Raw genomic sequence first — 23,208 nt, forward strand, 5'->3', positions numbered from 1 at the left:
TTCAAAATTAAAGTTGCTCTTGATTAATGACCAAGTTCATATCATATTATTGGGGATCATCATGACATACAATATCAAGTTGTAACACTAGTGTTTCTTAAGAAAGTTCCTAAACCAATAGGCAGAGAGCTTTTGGTGTCTTTTAAGATTATCATTGTAATCAACATAGTTCATTCCAAAACGTCTAGTGTATCCAGCAAGCCATTCAAAGTTGTCCAAAAGTGACCATGCAAAATATCCTTGTACTTTCACACCATGATGCCTTAACAAAAAAAAAGTCAAAAATAATAATAGATTAGAGATTAAAAAAAGGAAACTAAGTAAGGTTAGAGTGTGAAAATAATGTGATTCAATATCTAATAAGTAGAGATATGCTGCTATTTACTTGATTGCAGATGAAACATAATAAAGATGACGATAAAAGTAATCAATTCTATAAGTATCCATAAGCGCCTCTTCAAGTGATAGTGTTGGATCGTTGAGCTCGTCCATACCTATAATTTAAATATTAAAATTTGAAAATTTTAGTTTATTGATTTGATTAGGAAGAAAAACAAGTAAACAATGTATTGAGATTTAAGAATAAGATAAGATTAGGAGTTCTCAAAGATTAAGTAGCTTAAGTATATAAAAGGTTTATATACAAATTAATGTGTGTTTTATAGTAACTTGAATTTTATCTTAAAAACGATGCAAATGCATATCAAAAATTTTAAAAAAAACTAAAATATTACCATTTTCTGTTATGTAAATCAAAGGATTGTTATACTTTGTCTTTGTGTACAACAGTAGTTCCTGAATCCCCCTTGGATAAACAAATAGCCAAGGTGAAGCAGCCTGTACGTAAATTTATTTTGTTAGTTATTCATCAAACAAACAAATCATAGAATAAAGTATCTGGTATAATTTTCAATACATGCGCACGCACAAATTCATATCTCAGATATAACAGTAACTGAATGAGAGTCTTACTCACCATTGGACCAATTGGTATCCCGTTACGCTCGGCTGTCATAAGTCATAGCAAGAAACATTTTACATCAAATAAAGGAATTGTCTTCTTTCATTGAATAAAAAATCAAAAGAAAGTATCACATTTTGACTTTTCTATCAATGGTTTAAGGTTATTTCAATTTAATCAGTTAATGCATTTTCATTTTATATAACTCAGCATGTATATACTATGTATAATTCTTCATAAGGAGTTGTGAACAAGGTATTCTTACTTGTAAATTTGACATGAGTATCCTTGAGATAGCTTGGATCGCTTGCGTCACTATTTGATTGTGGTATATTGGCAGCATAATTGGAGGTGTAGTAATTGATTCCAATAAAATCAAATGAGCCAATAAGCATCTTAGATTGCTCTTTGGTGAACTTTGGTAAACGATTTCCCGCAAAAGACACCATGCTTAGTGGATACTCTCCTGTTGTCAATGGCTGCATAAACCTGCAAAAAATAAATAAATTATGAAGCTAGATTGAAGTATAACATTAGTCGCAATTATGTCTTTATCCATGATTTTGTGGACAATTGTGAACAAATGCAACATTACCATCCAAACATGAAATCAAGAGCACGTTCGGCAGCTTGATGATCTAACGTGTCATTTGAGAACGGCAGAGACCAGTGAGAATTTAAGCTGATGCCTATTGAACCATTTTGTGAAGCCTGCAGCCATGAATTCAAGTTAATTAATGTTTTGGACAATCATAACAAATACAAGATTTTTATTAGTAATAAATTTGAATATGCATAGGAAAAAAAAATAGGTATAAGTTCTTCAGTGTTGCACCTGATGATTGGTTCTATAAAGTTTGACAGCAGCTGCATGAGCAAGGAGTTGGTTGTGTGAGGCGATGTAAGGTTCTGAACCCAAACTGTAAGAGTGTGGCTCATTGAAGGTAATCCAATGCTTCACTCGGTCTCCAAATTCCTTGAAGCATAGCTCGGCATAGTCTTGAAAATCATTTCTGCATATATATAGAAAATAACAACAAAAACATCAGCAATCAAACTATATATCACCATGTAGGGTCAACTACGTCATAAAGCTTTATCATGGATCATGCACGTAACGATCAAATTATTATACTTGCTTGAATGAAAATTTGTGTCATGCAACTTACATAATATAAGGGCTTAAGAAGCCACTGTACTCATCTTGTAAGGCTTGGGGAAGATCCCAGTGGAAAAGGGTCACAAATGGTACCAGACCTATATCAATAATTCCATCAATTTATATTACTATGATTATGAACATCATTTAGTAAAAAAAAAAAAGTATTATGAACTTCATGAATATGATATACTTGTGAAGTATGTATGCATTACCATTATCAAGTAGCTCATTGATCAGATTGTTGTAATATTTGATTCCTTCTTGATTTATACCTGCACTCACTTTTCCTTCTGCATGTTTGTTAAAGCTGTAAATTAGTTAATGTAAATGAAAGATTCACACCTATACATGAAACTCTAAGTGAATTAAAGGATTTGAATAAATTCATATTACTTGGCAGTATTCTTGGCCAAGAGATGGAGAATCTGTATGCATCTGTATTCATATACTTCATGATTGCAACATCTTCCTATTAAGATGTGAAAATAATGGTTACCACATATACTTGACAAAAAAATTGCATACACATAAGGTAAAATATATGATTGAATTTAATTCATACAAAACAATGATATATTATATCTCTGACTTGATACTGATGCAATAGTTTTCTGAACTTTTTATTTTGTTGGTACAAGTAGTTTTCTGAACTTTAAATATCGATAATTGATTATATAATGTTTAGCCTATATCAAATTCCATTTCATGTGAAATTTTACAATGGTTGGATTATTTTTTTTTTTTTTGTTGTTATGTTTTTTTTGTACAAATAAATGGTTTCTTGGTTTCTAGTTGTACTAGTAGTTTCTGCATTTGTTTCCTGGTTTTACGTTTTTCTGGATTTGTACAAATAAGAGGTATTCACCAAAAAAATAAAAAATAAATGAATAACACGTATAAGAGTCTGGACAATGGTCCGAAGTCGAATCTCTTATAAAGAAGTGAAAAAAATTTAGGGCATCCAGATCTGTCAAATTATCATTTTTCTATCCGACTTCCTTTGAAGATATTATTGTTCTTGTTTTGAGTAGTGACTACCAGATTAATATTGAAAAAGACGTATAAATAATTATAGTTCTCAAAAATATTTTTGGCTAATGATGCATAGACCAAGTTTGTGGAAACCTCCATGTTCATAAATAACGTGTGTGGGAAGATATTTAATGTTTGATTTTGGAAACATTTTAATAGTATTTGTTAGCAAACTGAAGTTCTTGATTTATCTGCATGCAAACTAAAATTTGTTCCAGGTTTATACGGCATCCATCTTTGAGAATCATTACAAGTTGCTTGCCCGATTAGAAAATAAAATACAAGAGGTAATGTTATAGTCTTATAGAGTCTATTTTAGCTTCTTGTTAAACAGATTTTGTTGTATCATTCAAGAATGTCTTCCCTATAAGCATATTTTTCTTTTCATAAAAATGTGGTCATTACGGCGGTTCAAACTGCAACTATATGCATAACTGTTTTTGTGAAAATGTGGTCATTACGGCGGTTCAAACTGTCATTATGCACTTTTTTTTGCTGAAAAGTGTATATTATGTCGGTTAAAACTGCCGTTTTATTCAAAATATTAGCCGCCATTTTATTCAACGTGTACTATGCCAATTTACATGGTGGTTCTTCTTAAACCACTGTTTTAAACTTTTTGGCATGCAAAATTACGAAAGTTTTGAAAATGCCATTTTGGTTTATAGTGGTGGCTAAAACTGTCGTAACAAACAAATTTTTGCCCCCCTAATTCACGCGATTTTTTTGTAGTGCATTAATAATGCAAACTTTGCAAGGTCAAGAGATTGCTTTTATATCAAATTGGATGTACCTTATAACGATGATACTGATCAACAGCTACATCTCCATTGCTTCCATCCAATATTTGTTCTGCATGAAATTACACCAATTAGGCAAAAAAAAAAAAAAATTGAAGAGGCATAATAAGGCAATTACTACATGTATTTTGCTTTTATTAAAACAAAACATGTAAATGAAGCACCTTTTATTTTTCATTCAAGTTATTTTACTTTTGAAGGGATTTTTCATTCAGCTTATTATTCATCAAATTGAGATAATTAAGAAAAGAAAGTCAGAAAATAAAGAAATATACCTGGATGTTCATGAGCATATTTATCCAAAACACTTTGTCCTCTTCCGCCTTCATTTGCAGCACCTTCATACTACATTATCAGCACACATAATTATATCTTATTAATTAACCCCCAATTCTCAAGCTTTCATTAATACTATTACCCATACACTTCATCCCTAAATCTTTGGTCATTAAGTATTGAATTTTGTTCAAAATTTTTGACTGATTAAGCTTGTTTTTGCTATGTACCATTACAAAATTTAAAAACATACATTAAATGATTTTTTACAAAAATAATTGTGGGTAAATGGAATTATATCTATCTCTAAATTTATTGTTTTTCAAGGTATGAAAAGTTTGATAACATACAAAATGTTACTAAACACACCTTGTAGGAGGCCGAGCCAGTACCAAAAATGAAACCTTTGGGAAAACTGCTACGTTTTAGAGAAGTAAGGTTAACAAGTGTTGTAGGAGTAAGAGTTGCTGCCATTATTGGAACACAGGTGCTAATAGTAAGAGTCAAGACACCAAGGTAGAGGAGACATAGATGGCCATAGATTGCCATGATGCCCTAAAGAGAAATAGAATAACAGTAGTTGTTGGTGAGAAGAGACAAAATTAAAAGAGATATATATAGGAAAACTAGGACTCGTAAATGAGAAGAGACAAGACATGAGAGAAAGTTGAAAATTGAAGTATGCTAGTGTCCACTCCTTTGGAACATGTTATGTTTTATTTTTCTGAACAAAGCATGTTATGTTTTAAAAAGAGTAAGTATACAATTTCATACATACATAATGTAATGCATAAATTATAATAACAATATTTTAAATTGATTTCTAAAGTTGAAAAGATGTTAATAAGATATATATCTCTGATAGTATATGTGTAATGTTATTTTGCCTCTCTCTCTTTTTTTTTTCAAAAAAAAAATATCTTCTTATAAATAAAAGTTGCCAAGTTTCTTAAGAAAATTTTTGAAGTCAAAAAAGTTTTTACAAATTTTCTAATTTTCTGCCTTCTTTGTTTTATCAAGCATATTGTTGCCATTCATTCTTTAAAGGGTGATAGTATTATTAGCTATATTTCCCAAAAAAAAAGTATTATTAGATATATTTGGTTTTATTTCAGAGGTATTTTATTTCAGAGGTATTTGGTTGTTTTTATTAATATGTATATTCGGTTTTATTTCAGAAGTTAAATAGTTATTTTCAACAATCTATCTGATATTTATTCAAAAAAAAAAAAACAATCTATCTGATATGAAAATGAGAAGTCGAAATTATTTAAGGTTTTGATTTTTTGTCTTTTGGAAGCAACAACTCATCATTGGTCTCTATTATTTTGAAAGTCGCAAATATTTATATCTATATTTTTAATCAAAATTAAACTTTCATAAAAAAAAATATTGTTCATAATTTACAGATGTTAGCGCAATAAAAAAGTGGAAAAGGACAATTTTGTAAGAAATATCTATTAAAATGCGTGTCTGTCTTTCCACTAGCACTGATAAAGGAAAGGGACAATTTTGTTAGAAATATCTATTAAAAAGTTATGCTCATGAGTGCCCAATCAAATTGAAGGCCCAACTCTAATATTAAAAAAACATTATTTTCCTTAAAAGAAAAAAACATTCTTTATGTAATTTTTATTAAAATGTCAGATTAAACTTAAAATAATATTTTTTTTATTTTATTTTTATAATTAATAGTTAATATTAAACAATGATTTTTTTTTGGTAGTGAATATTAAACAATGATTAAAAACTCATTAACAATATCAAAGTAAAAAAAAAAACATTTCATAATATCATAAATTGAAACATTTACATATGGATAAAAACTAGACCAAAACATTTACAAACCAGAAATGCTAACCCTTTTTTTTTTTATCTCTACTTCCAACATCTATGAACCCTAACTCATGATTCCTCACAATTTAAATAACATAAACAAGACTCACAATCTAAACAAAACAACAACTAAACATTTGCGTCTAATACAAACAATAATCTCTAATTTACAACCCATGAGAATACAAGAAAACCACCCAAAACTTCATCCTTTTCAATTATCATATTTATCATATTTTTCCATTTGATGCATCCTCTTTCTTTTTCAACTCCTTTTTCAATTCTGATATTTTGCCCAAAAATTGCAGTGTGAATTTGTAGAGTTCAGAAATTGCAAAACCTAGAAATTATAGAGTCCATAATTTCTTGTCAATAGATTCAGACATGTGTGAATGAACCGAAGGGCGAGTAGAGAAGCCACAATGATTATATATAGCGATATTGATTGAGAAGAGAAAATCAACAACGAAGATTAAGAAGAGATGCAACGATGATTGAGAGGAGAGTAGAGAGGCAACGATTGTCGCGATTGTATGTAGTATAGATTATTGATAAGAAAATAGATGAACAAAAAAAATTCGATATAAGAAAATAAGGCTCAGTTGAGAAAAAATTATCGATTGATTCCAATTTCATAGATTTTGTAAAATTAATAGTTAATATAATTTGAAAATAGTTATTTAAATTTTAAAGTAATACTCCCTCCGGTCCTTAATACAAGAGAAGATTCTTTTTTTAGGTTCATTGAATAAATAATGTATTTAGTTTACATTGTCACTAGTACAAAAAACACTTTTTAAGTGGGGTAAAAAAGACTTTTTAAGTCGGTTCTATATCCCACTTATAGGTGGACGACTTAATAACTATTTTGATTTTAAGTAGTCTATATTTCACCCCACTTAAAAAGTTATCAATTAAGTCGGTTCACCCCACCTAAAAAGTTATTAATTAAGTCGGCTCACCCCACTTAAAAAGTTTTAATTACGTCGGCTAATCCCACATAAAAAAGGCTAAAAAGTATTAAAAAAAAATCCATTCAACCTATTTAAATTCTAATTCTTTTTTTTTTAGTTTCTTATATATTATACATGATGATAAAACAGAATTTTATAAATTAATCTAAAATTTCATACACAATAACTAATATCATCATTGAACCAAATTCCATATCAAACACTAAACAAACTCAAAGCTACAAAATCTTCTTATAAGCTACTTCAGATAACACAAGAGACAAGCCAACAACATCTTGGTTAGAAACATTCACAAAGCATCATCAGGTTCAGCAACAGTTAAAGAGGCAATAGTTAGGTCAGTAATTTCCACAGAAACCTCTTCAGATGTAGTGAACTCCATAGCTTGGTCATGTTCAACTCCAAAGCGTTCCTTATTTTCTGTTTAAGCAGAATCATATGTTTCCTCCAGTTCAGGCTGCTCAGATCCTGTAAATGATCAACATCATGTTCAGATTAGTAAACAAAAGCAAATTATCATTCGGTGCTACTAAATTAATAACAATAATTAAGAACCACAAGCATCAGTGTTCAGAGAAACCACTAAAACCAAAACCTATATCAGCTTTTACCATCCTTACATCACTCCCATCACCAATTGCTAATGTTCTATAGTCACACAATTTTAAGATCTGCACAAGCTGTGCAGACAGGTGTAGAGCAAACCTGCATAATTTTTTAGGTGAATGGAATCAGAAGCAGCACAAAATTTCACCAACAGAAAAAAAATAAAAAAATATTAATCAGACACTGAAGCATAATCCTTCAAGAGTTTGATGTTAAATGAGATTACAAAACTAATCCTCTTCAAGAGTTTGATGTACATTTTTATCTCCCTCCTCTACTCCAATTCTAGAGACCTTGAGAGAAAACTTATGGACATACATTGGTTTACTAATCCTACAAAATAATATAAGGGTCATGTTAACTTGCCCTTAGGGCACATGTTAAGCATTAATGTCATTCCATTAATGGTAAGATTATATTAAACATTTTGAGCAATAAATTAACACAATTTCCGATACTAATAGAATTAGTGGAATTCTTAACATGTGCCCTAAGGGCACAAGTTAACATTTCCCATAATATAATACCTAGACTCTCTTGAGTATAAGTTAGTTTGTCATATAACCACTTTGTATAAGTTGTTTCTATTATAAAAAATAAAAAATGGATTTTATATAAGTTGCTTCTATCCTTGATGCTTGTATGCAATAGTGATTCAATCTAGATTTGATAATGGATTCACTTGGCAGATGTGTAAATGTAAACACTGAAAGAAATTAAAACTCATTGTACGAAGAATATTGCACCAATAGAAATCAGTTCCCTAATTGCTCAGTCAAGTCAATTCAAATGCAATTATGAAATCAAAACAGGATTGAATCAACAAAAAACTAAAACTTAATAATTAATTAAAAAGAGTAGAATAGAAACTACTTAATAAAAATTGGATGTGTAGAATCAAAATGGGATTGCAACTAATCAGCCTTCTCCAATGGTTCCACACCTAGAGGATTATTCTTGATATAAATTGGACCATACTTTCTCACTGTCTTTCCAAAATCTGTTGTCACCTATTATAATGCAACAACTACTGAATATATTACTAGATTATATCAATATTAATTACATGACTAAGAATCAATTTTATTAGGAACCTCTGCCCATGATCCCCAAGAGTTCTAGCTTTCAACAGAAGATCCACAAAGTAAGTCACCGTTTTCCAGCAAGATAGGCTGAACAAAAACAAATCGAATTCACCACTAAGATTATAATTATTTTCATAACTGCGAATTCCAAACTCCGAGCGAAAAATTACTATTTAGTGGCTTTTGTTTTACCTTGTTCTTTATTGGTCCTGATATACCAGGTGGAAGTTGTTCTCATTCTATCCAGGTAATTCCTTTATCATATGAATGTTTCATGAATCGACTCCCTCTAAAATAAAATAAGCTAATTACTCTAGGCTCATAATGAATCCTCAATTTCTTTAATTAATTCAAAAGCACATTACTAACCTAGATTGGAAAAAATACACACGCACATGCATATATCTATGAAGAATGTAAGGATAGAAACATTACTTTTGAAAATCTAGGCCTATTTTGTAGAACAACAGCAACACATTTGATGGAAGTTTGAACAGTACAGGGTCCAGATAGGAACATTTGGTTCTTCATCACCAATTACAAGTACCTGCCATTTGCCATTCTGCCAATCAAATTTTCATTAACAGTATTAAAACAAGCCGTGAAAACCTTAGAGCCAAGTAACAAATATAATACGAAAATGAGATGATTATTGATTTGAAATCATATTATTCACACTTTACATGTCAGCCGTTTTAGAAATGCTAATTTTTATGTATTTCTGCAAATAAAAGACGAGAAGATAAAACTATTGCCTTCAGTTCTTGGATAGAGATACATTTCAATTATTAACAACCAAACAGAACTTCCTAGTCCTGATTAATATATATGAAGCAATGACACAAGCACGGACACTAAACGGGACATTGATGCAAACACATAGACACAATAATAGTGTAGGAAAATATAAGTGATTCAAGGTAGCTACTTATGTCGATGTCATATAAATGTCCAACATTGACACATGTCACACCGAACAAGCCTGTAATCCAAAGTGTTGGTGCTACAAAGATTAATTTGGTATTGAATTTTGTTGACAAAGCCTCTACAAATAGAAAGATAAAAGGCAAGGTAGCTTACATACATAAACTATAGACACATACATGTAATTTAACTATATGTACCTTGTAAGCCAGCAACCATATTTTATTTTGACATCAGGTGCACCTTCTGATGTGCCCCAAGAATCGGCAACCAAAAAAATGACCCTTCCCAACCTGGTGAAATAAAAATAATGAAAATTAGGCTTGTTATATTATTTTCTCAAAGAAATTGAAAAAATAAAAGAAAACAACCTCCAAATCAAAATAACACAGTGGTGAAGTCAAAGAAAATAATCCCACAGCAGTTTCAGGCTATGAAATCAAGGAGTGGTGAAGTCAAATAAATTGTGCTACAATTCAACTTCACAAAATCTATCGATTGCCACCTTCACAAATTTCAACTTTATTTTCTCAAAAATCAAAATAATAATATAAATTAAAGAAAAAAATAAAAAAAATCACAGCGATAACAGAAATTAAAGTATAAACATTAGAGAGAGGGGTATACCAAAGCTCTTCGGCGACGACGGCGGCTGGGTTTGGTTGACGACGGTGGTGAAGTGACGGTGGTTAATCTCAGAATCTATGGGTGAATGTCAAATTAGAAGCTCAGAATCGTGGAGTATATAGAGTGGAGCTCGATGGTGAAGCTGAGAGTGGAGATGTGGTGAATCTCAGAATCGAAGGGTGTCACGGTGGAGAAGGATGACACAAGGTTTCTCGATAGTGAAGCTGTTTTCACCAAAATTTTTGAAAGGAATTGGGTTTGGCTTTTGCACTTGAGCGGCTAGATGTGTTTTCATCAAAATTTGGTTTCGCACTAAATTTGTTTTTTTTTTTTTGGTAATCTCAAATTTGGTTTGGCACTAAATTTGTTTTTTTTTTTAATCTATTTCTTTTCGCTGAGTTTTTAAGTCAAGTGGATAACTGTCCACTTAAAATTCCTGTGTCGATAGACTCCACACATGTTTTTAAGTCTGGTGGATAGCTTCCCACTTAAAATCCCTGTGTCAATAAGTGTTTTTTGTACTAGTGTGTAGTCCAAATACATTAATTATTCAATGAATCTAAAAAAAAAAATTCTTCTCTTATATTTAGGACCGGAGGGAGTATAATATTTCTGACATGGTAAATGGGAAAATATATTGGCTTATAAAAATAAAAGGAAAATATTATTTTAAGATTAATCTCGTGTGGCATATATTTCAGTGTCACGTCATCTAAACTAACAGTATCATGTTAACAGTTGTTTTCAAACAGTGATACAATAAGCGAGCACATCTTTTCTCAAAATAAAAAATGTAAACATTTTCTTAATTTGGATTTAGAGTGTGGTTCGCTACAGGCGCAGACCGAGTCCAATACTTTCTTGGAATACAAGTTTGACATGAATTTTTTATTTTTCAATCAAATCTTAACACGCTCCTATGCATGTATGCTTTTTTGGATTATGAAAGAAAGTTGAAGAAAAACAAGTGAAAGGAAAGATTGTTAAGAGAATGAAAGTGAGTAGAAAGTGAGATGATTTTAAGGTTGTTTTGTAGAAGTGATGGTTAGAGGAAAGAAAGAGGTATACTCACACGTGACTTAACTCACATAGGTGTATAACTAGCGTGACTTAAGTCACGTTTGATACATTGGTTGATTTCAACGTGAGTTAACTCACGTTGGGTTATTTTATAAAAACATAACAACACCATTCTGCCACAAGAATATTCAAAACTCCATTGTTGCGATTTTGCTCTCTTTTCTTGCGATTATCTCCAAGCTTAAGTCAATCAACGTCAATTACAACCACAAGATCAAGTGAGTGTTTATTATCCTATTGCATTGGTTTTTTTTAATTGAATTGTTAGATTTTTTTTGATAAATTTCACATATTTAGATTTTTAGGATTTTTTTTTACCAATTTTTAGTTTTTAGGATTGTTATTAAGTTTGAAAATGTTGATCAGAGTAGGTTTGACCCAAATTGTGGTAGAAATTGTTAGATTTTATGTTGATTGAATGTTACACTCTAGGTTTGACCATTGATTTTACACTCTAGATTTTATGTTGAGAATTGTTGGATAAATTGTTAATGATTGAATGTTACACTCTAGAAATTGTCCAATTGTGGTAGAATTTTTACAAATAGAGTAGGTTTAACCATTGATTATTTGCATTGTGTAGATATGTCTGAGAAGTAGGGTGATGCTCAATTGAAAAAGGAGGGTGAGAAGGATCTGAAAAAGAAAGCAAAAACAACTTTGAGATGGCAGAACATCAAATGTGAAGGATCCGAAGAAAAAAAGAAATGTGAAGGTGCCAATGTACAATTTACAAAGAAGGAGTGGAAGGACGTGTTATTTAGTCCACAACCAAAATTAGATGCCCCAGGAACTGTCAAGGACAACACAATTAACTTAAGTGATGAGGGAGAAGATTAAAAGATATTTTTGCAATGGCTTGTAATAATGTCTTTGTTTTTGGATGTTTTTTTTATGAATTTAGATATATTCTTTTTGGTAATCATTTTGGTACTTTGAATAAAGTTGCGTATTATAACTTTCAATTCTACATGAATGAATGAATGCATGAATGAAACAATTCATAACTAAAAAAACACAAGTACATGAAATCAATTCAAAAAATACACAATTTTATTTAGTTTTAATTTCATCTACGTTACATTACATTCTTCCAAAATATGTGGTATCATTATGATGTTGGATTTAAATTAAATTCTTGAAACTTTTCTCAATATGTTGATATTAAAGTGTCTTATACTTAGTGTAAAAATTTGCAAGCCTCTTTGAAAATTAAAAAGAATGAAGGGAACACAACACATGTATTCTACCAAATCAACTATATACTGAAGGTGAGAAAAACACAAGAAGGGGGGTTGAATTGTGTTTTAGAAAAATTCTTCTTTTCTCCTAAAAACTGAACACACTGATCAGAAGCTAAGCGAGACAGCTTCTGAAGTGATAATCAGAATCTAAATGCAGCGGAATAAAACAGAGAGAGAGAGAAGAAGAACGACACAAAGCAATTATACTGGTTCCTTCCACAATCCGGAAGTAGTCCAGTCCCCCTTGCACTTCCAAGGAGATTTCACTATGAGTAATATCTGATTACAAATGCTCAAGCACACAAGCAAGAGACTTCCAATGCTCAAGCACACAAGCAAGAGACTTCCAATGCTCAAGCACACAAGCAAGAGACTTCCTTTGCTCAAGAACACAATCAAGAGACTTCCTGCTCAAGCACAACTGCAAGAGACTTCCTAACTAAACAAAATTACACAGAAAATTGTTTAAGGTTGAACACTTGATATACAATCAGAGGTGCTCACAATACAAATCAGATACAGACTCAATGGACTTAAGAATTTCTAAGATATGACTTTGAGACACAGAAATTCTAAGTGAATGCAGAACAATTTCAGCAGAGGTTTGGTACTTGTGAAAATCTTTGTGAGTCTTTCGTTCAGAGTTCATGCATTACCAATTCTCTAGGTCTTCACTCCTTTATATAGTGGTGTGAAAGAGACGTTGTGAAATTGCCAGCACACCAAAGAGTCGTTGTTGAAGCTTGATCTTTCACCAATAATCTTTTGCCTGATTTGGCTGTTGTCCTATGAAGAACAAATTTGAAATCCATTCCTTATCCAAAGGAACATCTATGCAGGCGAAACCGTATTCTGGAGCTGTTTTCTTGTCCTGTAGCGCGGACACAAAACAGAGTAGTGGAGAACGTGGTTGTACAATTCGTACAAAGTACAATGTCAACGCTTTCGTCCAAATTGCAAACACACGCCTTCAAACACCTTTGAAATGACCGTTGCAAACTCCACTAATCCTTTGTTTGTGTTTTCGAATCCAAAAGACAGCTTTTGCATTGATAATTCTTCAATTCTTGATTCTTTGCAAATCCAGTTGATATTCAGCTTCTGGTGAAATGGCTTCTGATGAGGCAGCTTCTGATGATGCAGCTTCTGATGATATAACTTCTGCAGCTTCTGATGACGCAGCTTCTGATGATGTGGCTTCTGGACCTCTTGTCTTCAGAAGCACTATTCTTCAGGAGCAGCTTACTTCAGGAGCGCTATTTCTTCAGGAGCAGCTTGACTTCAGGAGCGCTTTTTCTCTTCAGTAGCAAGTTGCCTTCAGGAGCGTCCAAGCTTCAAATTTTTGTTGTTTCCATAGCTCTTTATTTGCTCATTCAGAACCAATGATGATGTAACTTTATAATTATGGTCCTGTACACTTGAACAAATATTAGCTAGTCCAATTTACAATTTTTAATACCTTGTTATCATCAAAACCCTTTAAGGTTCATTGTTAAACACATTTTGTTCCAACAATCTCCCCCTTTTTGATGATGACAAACAAAAGTATTTAAAATTGATCAATTGTTGTTAATCTAATTAACAAGTTGACTTTGGGGTTCTGAGGTTTGTAAGCTCAGAATCTGAGGTTTGTAAGCTCAAACTCCCCCTGAGTCTGATAGTCTTTAAGGTGAGGTTTGTAAGCTCCCCCTAAGTTCTATCCAGGTTAATTAAATTCATTTTTCGCGCAATAATATTATCAGAGCTTAAAAACAAAATTGAATCATTGAAAGAATTAACTTATAGATAAGAAGAATGGTTCAATTAATTTTACTTGAATTTTGATACTCCTTCGTTCGTTCATAGCTTATACCAATAAGGTAAAAAAAAATGATAGAAGGTTTTCAAAAATTTCAAATTCCATTAATGGGGCTCAGAGCCTTTAAATACTTGTCACATATACTCCCCCTTTTGTCATTATCAAAAAAAATTGAAATATATAGGCATAAAAGACAAAGAGATATGAGAAAAACTCAAACATGAGAGAGTATACTAAGCAATGAACTAAATAAATCAGAGCAAAATATATGAACATGTATATTCAATTGTCAGAAGCAGCTAAACAGTCAGAATCAGTAAGCATTCAGAAGCAAGAGAAATAAGACAAGATGGTTTCAGAAGCAAGGACTAAGAAATTTTAAAACAGACAACAAACAAAGAAAAACACAAGGGTGTGCAACTAAGGGTTGGTTTGTTGTTGTTTCTTCATCTCTTCCATTTCTTCAATCTTCTTCTTCAACAGTTCTTCAAGTTGTTGTTGCCTCTGAAGAAGAGCTTGTTCCCTTTCTCTAGCTTCTTGCTGCTGCTGTGCCATCTGTTTCTTCAGAAGCTTACACAACCTTGCTTCTCTGGTCAAGTAATCCGTTTCAAAGAAGAAAGGCTGGTTTGCCAGGAGCAGTGTAGAACTTCTTACTCTGAGACTCTGATTCAGATGCTCCATTAACTTCCTGACAGTAGCTTCCTTGCTTCTGATGCACTTAGCCCTTATGCTTTCAATTAGCTCAGTTGCCCGGTTCTGAAGAGATGCCCAGGAGTCTTCATATGCACCTGTGAGATCAATTGTCCCTCTTTGATCCACCAGATTATGCAATTGACTCAGAATTGTCAGAAGCTCAGAATTAATATATCCAGATTCCAGGATGTCTGTGGGTGGTTGTTCAAGGATTTCAAGATCAGAATCATTGATTTCCAAATCTTGAACAGGGTTAGGAACTGGAATGGTAAAGTGTGTTTGTGTGTTTGAAGATGAAGGCTGGTCAGAATCAATGTGTGTGGTGGAGGTTGAGGCTTGAACATTGACTAGAGAGATGTCAACATCCATGGGAGTTGGTTCAGGGGAGTGTTCAGGTAAAGGTTGAAATTCAGTTTCAGTTGATGGTTGATGTGGTGAAGATGATGTTTGAGTGTTGAGTTGGGGGTCAATAGTAGCTATTGGTGATTGTGGGGGTGTTGTGGGTTTTTGTGGTTCAGGTGTTTGTTGATGGGGGTTTTCTGAAACAACATTTTCAGAAGCAGCTGCTTCTGGAGTTGTTTCAGAGGCCTTTTCTGAGGTAGATTTGTCTATGGGTAACTCACCTGAGTAGTGGAGAGCAAGATTGTCTAAGACAGAAGTGTCTTCTAATGATTCAGGTGCTGATGGTGAAGAGGGTGAAATGGGGATAGAGGTGACTGGAATCTGGATTGCCTGATCTGCAGGGCCAGCTTCAGAAGAGATCTTCTGTGGACCAGCAGATTGAGGAACTGCTTCTGAAGTTCCCTCTTCTGGAGCATTTTCAAAAATGAGCATCATATCGTCTTCCTCATTGTCTTCAGAAGGCTTACCAGCAATGGCTCTTACTTCAGCCAATTTCTCTTTGAAGTACCTATCACAATCTTCCATACCCAAGGCCTTGAGCTTTTCATCTCTTTGATGAGTGTATTGTGCTTTTAGATACTTGTTGTCTGAAATAAGTTCAGAAGCACGTTCATCTGCCATCCTTTTCCTTATTCGAGTCATCTCAACCATAGGACTCACAAGTTGAAGGGGAGCCTTCTTCTTCTTCAGCTTGGGATCAGCCTCCTCTTTCTCTATTTCTTCAAGAGCTTCATCCAGCTGCTCTTGAGTGATTACCAAGTCTGCCTTACCTTTTCTCCTCTTCTGTGGAATAGAAGCAGCACCAACCTTCTGCATCTTTCCTTTTTCCTTGATAGAAACAGGTTTAGCAGCTTCTGACTCAGTACTAGTTCTGGCCTTCTTTCCTTTAGTAGGAGCAGCTTCTGATTCAGAACTAGTTCTGGCCCTTTTCCCTTCAGGTGCATCAGAAACAGCAGCTTCTGACACAGCAACTGCCTTGGCCTTCTTGCCTTTCCCTTTAGCAAGAGCAGCTTCCTCCTGAGACCTCGCATCTTCCTCCAAGACGTACTCAGCTACTGATTGAACTAGGAAATCAGAGTCACTTTCCTTAAAGATGGGAGGAAAGTCCCTGATTATCTCAGTTTCAGCAGTTGTCATCTCTAACCACTTTTCATCTTTAGGGGCTTCTTTGATGAACTTCATAGAGCATAAGCTCCTGCTACTGATAGTCCTTTCAGCAGTAGAGACTTCGAAACATTTATCAGAAGCACTCCTTGTCCTTTTTAAGAACTCCAGCACCCTTCCTTGATGAAAGATTTCAGACAGCAATCTTCCATAGGGTACTTGTTTTCTTCCTCTTGTAGTGCTTTCGTTTATGGCCCAGCAGAGATGATCCATTACATATCTGGGGAAGTTTATCTTTTCAAGATTGGTCATGAAATAAATTGCTAGCTTCTGTTGGTTGTTGGGTTGGTCAGACCCTCCTGCTCTTTGAAAGAAGCAATCATTACTGAATTTCACCAACATTCTGTTGTGAATCTCCATCTCTGAAGGCTTGGCATCTTTCTTCCCACCCAGAAGAGAGTTGTAGTAACCTTTTAGCAGGACATCTTCCTTCCTGACTATTTCTTGGAATCTTCCCTCTGCATGCATCCTACAAGCTTTAGCTATAACGTCCTCAGTGATGGTTATAGGAATGCCCATCACTTCAGACCTTATTTCTAAGCTATCAAATGATGTAGGATTCATATCCATGACCATTTTCCCTTTCTTTGACCCCGCTTGTTTGCTTACGACTTTTGCAGGCTTTTCATTGTACACTTCAGCTTTTAACCAAAAGTCCTTGACCAAGTTCACATATGTTGGCCCATTTAGCATCTTGAAATACTCAGACATCATCTGAGTTTCTATCAAACCTTCCATGTTTACTTCATACTTCTTGAGTGAAGCAAAATCCACCGGTGACTCTACTTGAACTATTAAGGATTCCCATGGAATATCCATAGTCTTCTCTTTGTAGATGGACCCAGATTCTGATACGCTTTGCTTGTTTGATGTAGATTCTGAAACTTTTGAGCTTGATGATGCCATTTGATGATTGACGAAGATTTGAAGAAGATGAAGATTTTAGGGTTCTAAGGTTGAGAGAATGCGCTTACTTCGCAAGAGGTTTGAGAGCAAATGTGTTTGTTGTGAGTGAGTAGTGTGTGAATTGACAAAGTGTTAAAAGTAAAACGATTGCAATTCAAAAGAGACAAACAAACATAACATTAATGACAAAATTGGGGGCGCGTGAAAAGTACTTTCAAAGCTATTAAATCATCATTGCCCTTTTAGTTATACACCAACACATACAGGCCACGTAAGAAGTTCACAGAGTAACTACCAAGTTAGTGGGTCAGAAGTTACTTTTTAAAAGGTAACTTCCAACGTTTCCACTAATTCAACTATTCAGAAGCAACAAATCCAGCTTCTGGACTTCAGATGCTGACGTCATCATCAGAAGCGAGTTTTCCTCAGAGCCTCAATAAAGAGCTTCTGATGGACTACTGCTTCTGAACTAACTTCAGAACCTAAAATCCTATTCAGGAGCAAGCAAGCATTTAATCAGATACAAAGTGCATGTTCAAATTTTTCTTTATAAAATCAAATCTTTCAACAGTTAAAGGCTTAGTAAATATATCAGCCCATTGATTTTCAGTATCAATGAATTGTATATCTAAAATTCCTTTTTGAACATAATCTCTGATAAAATGGTGTTTGATTTCAATGTGCTTCGCTCTTGAATGCAAAATTGGATTTTTAGACAAACAAATAGCAGCAGTATTATCACAATAAATGGGAATACTGTTAGCAGTTATCTGATAATCTTCCAACTGATGTTTCATCCAAAGTAGTTGTGTACAACAACTTGCAGCTGAAATGTATTCTGCTTCTGCTGTAGACATAGCAATAGTTGTTTGTCTTTTGCTAGCCCAGGATATAAGATTATCACCCAGAAATTGACAATTGCCACTGGTTGACTTTCTTTCAATCCTATCACCAGCATAATCAGCATCACAGAATCCAATTAGCTTATAATCTAAGGATTTCCTATAAAGGAGTCCAAGATTAGTTGTTCCTTTCAAATACCTGAAGATTCTCTTGACAGCAGTCATATGAGATTCTCTAGGATCTGATTGGAATCTTGCACACAAGCATACACTGAATAAAATATCTGGCCTAGATGCAGTGAGGTATAACAAAGAACCAATCATACCTCTATACAGCTTCTGATCTACTTTAGCTCCTTCATCTTCTTTGCTCAAGTTGCACGTAGGGTGCATTGGAGTGTTCATCACTTTACAATCTACAAGTTTGAACTTCTTCAGAAGCTCCTTTGTGTACTTTGATTGATGAACATAGACTCCATCTTTGCATTGATTGATTTGAATGCCCAGGAAGAACTTCAGCTCTCCCATCATGCTCATTTCAAATTCATCCTGCATTAACTCAGAAAATTCCTTGCAAAGAGATGCATTAGTAGAACCAAATATTATATCATCAACATATATTTGCACAACAAGAATATCTTTCTCAAGGGTCCTTCTGAAGAGTGTAGTATCGACCTGTCCTCTTTTAAAATCATTTTTGATTAAGAAATTACTTAGTCTATCATACCAAGCTCTGGGAGCTTGTTTCAAGCCATATAGTGATTTCTTCAGTTTAAAAACATGGTCAGGATATTTAATATCCTCAAATCCAGGAGGTTGCTTGACATACACTTCTTCTTCTATGACACCATTTAGAAATGCACTCTTGACATCCATTTGATATAATATTATGCCATGATTAACTGCATAGGAAAGAAGTAACCTGATTGCTTCCAATCTTGCAACTGGAGCAAACGTTTCAGTGTAATCAATGCCTTCTTGTTGACTATACCCTTGTGCAACAAGCCTGGCTTTGTTTCTTGTTACTTCACCTTGCTCATTCAGCTTGTTTCTGAATACCCATTTTGTTCCAATAATGTTCTTGTGCTGAGGTTTGGGTACCAGATCCCACACATCATTTCTTTGAAATTGATTCAACTCTTCTTGCATAGCTAGGATCCATCCATCATCTGAAAGTGCTTCATCAACTGTTGTAGGTTCAATCATTGAGATTAGTCCAATCATTGACTCTTCTTGTCTGAAATGTGATCTTGTTCTTCTTGGACTATCTTTGTTTCCAATGATTAGCTCCTCAGGATGTGAAGACTTGTGTTTGAATGTGTTTCTGGGAGGATCTTCTTGATGTGAGCCATCTTGTGCTTCATCAGAAGCAGTTTCATCTTGCGCTTTTGATGTGGGTTCAGCTTCTGGACTATCTTCAGACTCAGCTATCTGATCAGGTTCTGGAGTAGCCTCAGGAACCTGTATCTCTGCAAAACTTTCACCTTGCTTTGAAGTTTTATCTTCAAGCTCCTTGTCATCAAATTTAACGTGCATAGATTCTTCAACACAAAGTGTTTCTGAATTATACACTCTGTATGCCTTTGACCTTTCAGAGTAACCTAAGAAGATTCCTCTTTGGGCCTTGGCATCAAATTTCTTTAGGTAGAGCTTGTTGTTCAGAATGTAACATGTACATCCAAATTGATGAAAGTAAGAGATATTGGGTTTTCTTCCTTTAAAGAGTTCATATGCTGTTTTCTCCAAAATAGGTCTAATATAGATCCTGTTTTGAACATAGCAAGCTGTATTCACTGCTTCTGCCCAAAAATGTTTTGGTAAATTGTTTTCATGAATCATGGTTCTGGCCATTTCTTGTAAAGTTCTATTCTTTCTCTCTACAACCCCATTTTGTTGTGGTGTTCTAGGAGAAGAGAATTCATGGAAAATTCCATGTTTTTCACAAAAAGCTTCAAATGGCTCATTTTCAAATTCTCCACCATGATCACTTCTGATTTTCAAAATTTTTGATTCTTTTTCAGATTGAATTTGAGTGCAGAAGCTACTGAATACATCACACGCAACATCTTTACTCTTTATGAATTTCACCCAAGTCCATCTGCTGTAATCATCAACAATGACTAATCCATATCTACTTCCATATAAGGATGCAGTACTTACTGGTCCAAATAAATCAATATGGAGTAATTCTAACGGTCTTGAGGTTGAAACAATGTCTTTGGATTTAAAAGATGATTTCACAATTTTCCCTCTCTGACATGCACCACAGAGTGCATCTGAATGATAGTCAATGTCTGGTAGCCCTTTCACAAGTTGTAACTTACTAAGCTTAGAGATTAACCTCCAGTTAGCATGTCCCAACCTTCTGTGCCACATCCATTTCTTATCATTCACTGATAGTAGGCAAACCACCTTCTGATCAGCCAGTTCAGAAAAATTGATTTTATAGACATTGTCAACTCTCTTTCCTTTGAACACAATGGATTTGTCTTCCTTGTTGATTACTGTACAGTTGGGTCTTTCAAAAAGCACATCATAACCATTATCACAAAATTGACTAATGCTCAAAAGGTTATGTTCAAGACCATCTACCAACCATACATTATTAATTGAGGTAGAGGAATTACCAATAGTTCCTGTACCTATGATCCTGCCTGACTGGTTGCCTCCAAATTTCACATTTCCTCCCTCTTTCATTGTTAGACTGAGGAACATGGACTTGTCTCCTGTCATGTGTCTTGAGCAACCGCTGTCTAGGTACCATGATCTTTGCTTTGGCACTGCTCTTAGACATACCTGCATCATTGACATTTTTAGTTTTAGGTACCCATTGTTCTATGGGTCCTGGAAGGTTAGTACTTAAGGCTTTACTCTTCACTTCTTGTACCTTGTGCTGTGAGTTGGGTTGCTTCTGATTAACCATCACCTTAGGTTTTGGTACTTCAGAAGCAATAACTGTCTTCTTCTAAAACTTAGACTTCAGAACCCCAGATTTTGGTTTCACCAGACTCTGAGGAATAGGTTCTGATCTTTTCAGGATCCTAACCTTTGAAGTCTTGGAATCAGATTTGATCATAGCCTTTGACTTAGAGTTCTTTGGCTTTGAAATAATCTTAGCCTTAGAACTAGAAGCTTCAGGTTCTGATTGAACAACAGTTTCCAACTCAGCCCCTTCTGGTACAAAGAATGTTTTCAGACCTTCCTTGATGCATTCACAACAAGACTTTAGATTGGTTTTCTCCAGTTTCACTTCTGGAAAACCAATTCCTCTGCCATTGTTCTTGTAAATGCTATAAATCATAGAAGCCACTCTGCTTCTGTCAATGCCAGATATAATAAAATCTTCAAGAGCAATTTCATGGTTACTTAAAGGTTTTTCATTACACTTTTCTTGTAGCTTCTGACATAAGAACCTGAGCTGATCTTCATATGTTTTACACATGAAGTCAAAGCCCCTAAGTCCTTGTTCAGAAGCTTTCAGATCCAATAAAGTTGATTTTTGCTGTTGTACCAAATCAGCATATTTTTCTTTTAAATCCTTCAACTCATTGGTTCTTACTTCAAAATGTGTAAGAAGTTCTTTAAGTGACTCAACAAGTTCATCTCTGGGAATTTTGGAATATACCTCGTTTTCATCTTCTGAGTCTGAATCTGACCCAGCTTCTGAAGTTGCTGTTGCTACCAACCCAACAGCTACCTTTGCATCTTCATCAGCTTCCTCTTTATCAGATCCAGATTCACTACCCAAATCATCCCAGGTTGCCATTAAACTCTGCTTAATCTGCTTCTTGAATTTGCTTGGTTTGAATGTAGACCTCTTTGACTTGTCCTTTGACTTTTCTCTTTGAAGATCAGGGCATTCAGCAATGAAGTGACCTGGCTTCTTACAGTTGAAGCATCCCTTCTGATCTTCTTTCCTTGAGCTTCTGGAGTTACCCCTTCTGGAGAGAAACTTTCTGTTCTTCTTGGCCAGATATTGAAGTCTGTTTGAGAGCATGGCCATTTCTGCAGCATCTGGTTCAGAGTCTGAACTTGACTGTTCTTCCTTTTCAGATTCAACCACTTTGAGAGCTTTTGATGACTTGCCTTTGGATGGAAGAGCTATTGATTTACTCTTCTTAGTAGACTCATGTTCATTAAGACTTAACTCATGAACTTTGAGAGAACTAACAAGATCTTCGACACTTAAAGTGTTTAAATCTTTAGCTTCCTCAATGGCAGTCACTTTTGGTCTCCATCTGGCAGGTAAGCTTCTGAGTATCTTGCTTACATGATCAGAAGCAACATAGCTCTTCTTTAGAATCTGTAGACCAGAAACTAAGGTTTGAAACCTTGAGTACATCTCCTCAATAGTTTCATCATCCTTCATTTTGAATAACTCATACTGATGTACAAGCATGAAAGCCTTTGCTTCTTTGACCTTCTTGCTCCCTTCATAATTTGAACAGAGAGAAGCAAACATAGCTTTAGCAGTGGATTTGTCACTCATCTTCATGTATTCTGCTTTGGGTATGGCAGTGACAAGAGCTCCTCTGATAATATGATGCTTCTTGTAAAGTTTCCTCAGTTCTGGAGTATGTTTCTTTCTATCCACAGCAGCTCCTTCTTCATCAAGGACTAAATCACCAACACCATCTTCCAGAATATCCCATAATTCTTCATCTAGGCTCATGATGTAACTGTAAAAGTTGGTCTTCCACCAAGAGAACTCTTCAGCATCTCCATTGAACTTTGGAACTTTTCCAATACTGGTTTTCTTACTATCACTATAATCATGTGAGACATGTTTATAGCTA

General features: G+C 34.2%; 1 protein-coding gene and 1 long non-coding RNA gene across 9 annotated transcripts; both read right to left on the reverse strand.

The window, feature by feature from the left end:
• Positions 1-4,917, reverse strand: LOC146930834 (beta-glucosidase 12-like). The gene is made up of 13 exons (XM_085702279.1): positions 4,601-4,917; positions 4,231-4,300; positions 3,949-4,007; positions 2,517-2,592; positions 2,336-2,413; positions 2,131-2,218; positions 1,797-1,974; positions 1,557-1,672; positions 1,227-1,450; positions 977-1,008; positions 735-837; positions 386-494; positions 1-262 (listed from the first exon to the last, which is right to left on the reverse strand). The coding sequence occupies exons 1-13, from the start codon at positions 4,778-4,780 to the stop codon at positions 88-90; spliced, it is 1,488 nt and encodes a 495-aa protein (XP_085558405.1). The 5' UTR covers positions 4,781-4,917; the 3' UTR covers positions 1-87.
• Positions 4,918-7,156: 2,239 nt separating this feature from the next.
• Positions 7,157-10,641, reverse strand: LOC146930835 (uncharacterized). Of its 8 annotated transcripts, none has more exons than XR_015006513.1 (8): positions 10,284-10,641; positions 9,857-9,949; positions 9,168-9,294; positions 8,925-9,021; positions 8,742-8,819; positions 8,591-8,657; positions 7,662-7,746; positions 7,157-7,509 (listed from the first exon to the last, which is right to left on the reverse strand). It is a non-coding gene; the product is annotated as an uncharacterized LOC146930835 (long non-coding RNA). The 8 variants fall into 8 exon arrangements; XR_015006509.1 differs by having other exon boundaries at positions 7,370-7,509; positions 7,653-7,746; XR_015006511.1 differs by lacking the exon at positions 8,591-8,657 and having other exon boundaries at positions 7,370-7,509; positions 7,653-7,746.
• Positions 10,642-23,208: the final 12,567 nt, after the last annotated feature.

This window comes from Medicago sativa, chromosome 4 (assembly GCF_051527215.1).
Source record: "Medicago sativa cultivar Bolivia chromosome 4, Bolivia_mono, whole genome shotgun sequence".
Classification (NCBI taxonomy): domain Eukaryota; kingdom Viridiplantae; phylum Streptophyta; class Magnoliopsida; order Fabales; family Fabaceae; genus Medicago; species Medicago sativa.

What these genes read in the sequence shown, in the direction of transcription:
- LOC146930834 (XM_085702279.1), bottom strand. Translation starts at nt 4,780, where the DNA reads ATGGCAATCTATGGCCATCTATGTCTCCTCTACCTTGGTGTCTTGACT. An exon ending in CAATGAGCTACTTGATAATG is followed by an intron (nt 2,219 to 2,335) that starts GTAATGCATACA and finishes TTATTGATATAG; the next exon opens with GTCTGGTACCATTTGTGACC. An exon ending in GGATACCAATTGGTCCAATG is followed by an intron (nt 838 to 976) that starts GTGAGTAAGACT and finishes ATTTACGTACAG; the next exon opens with GCTGCTTCACCTTGGCTATT.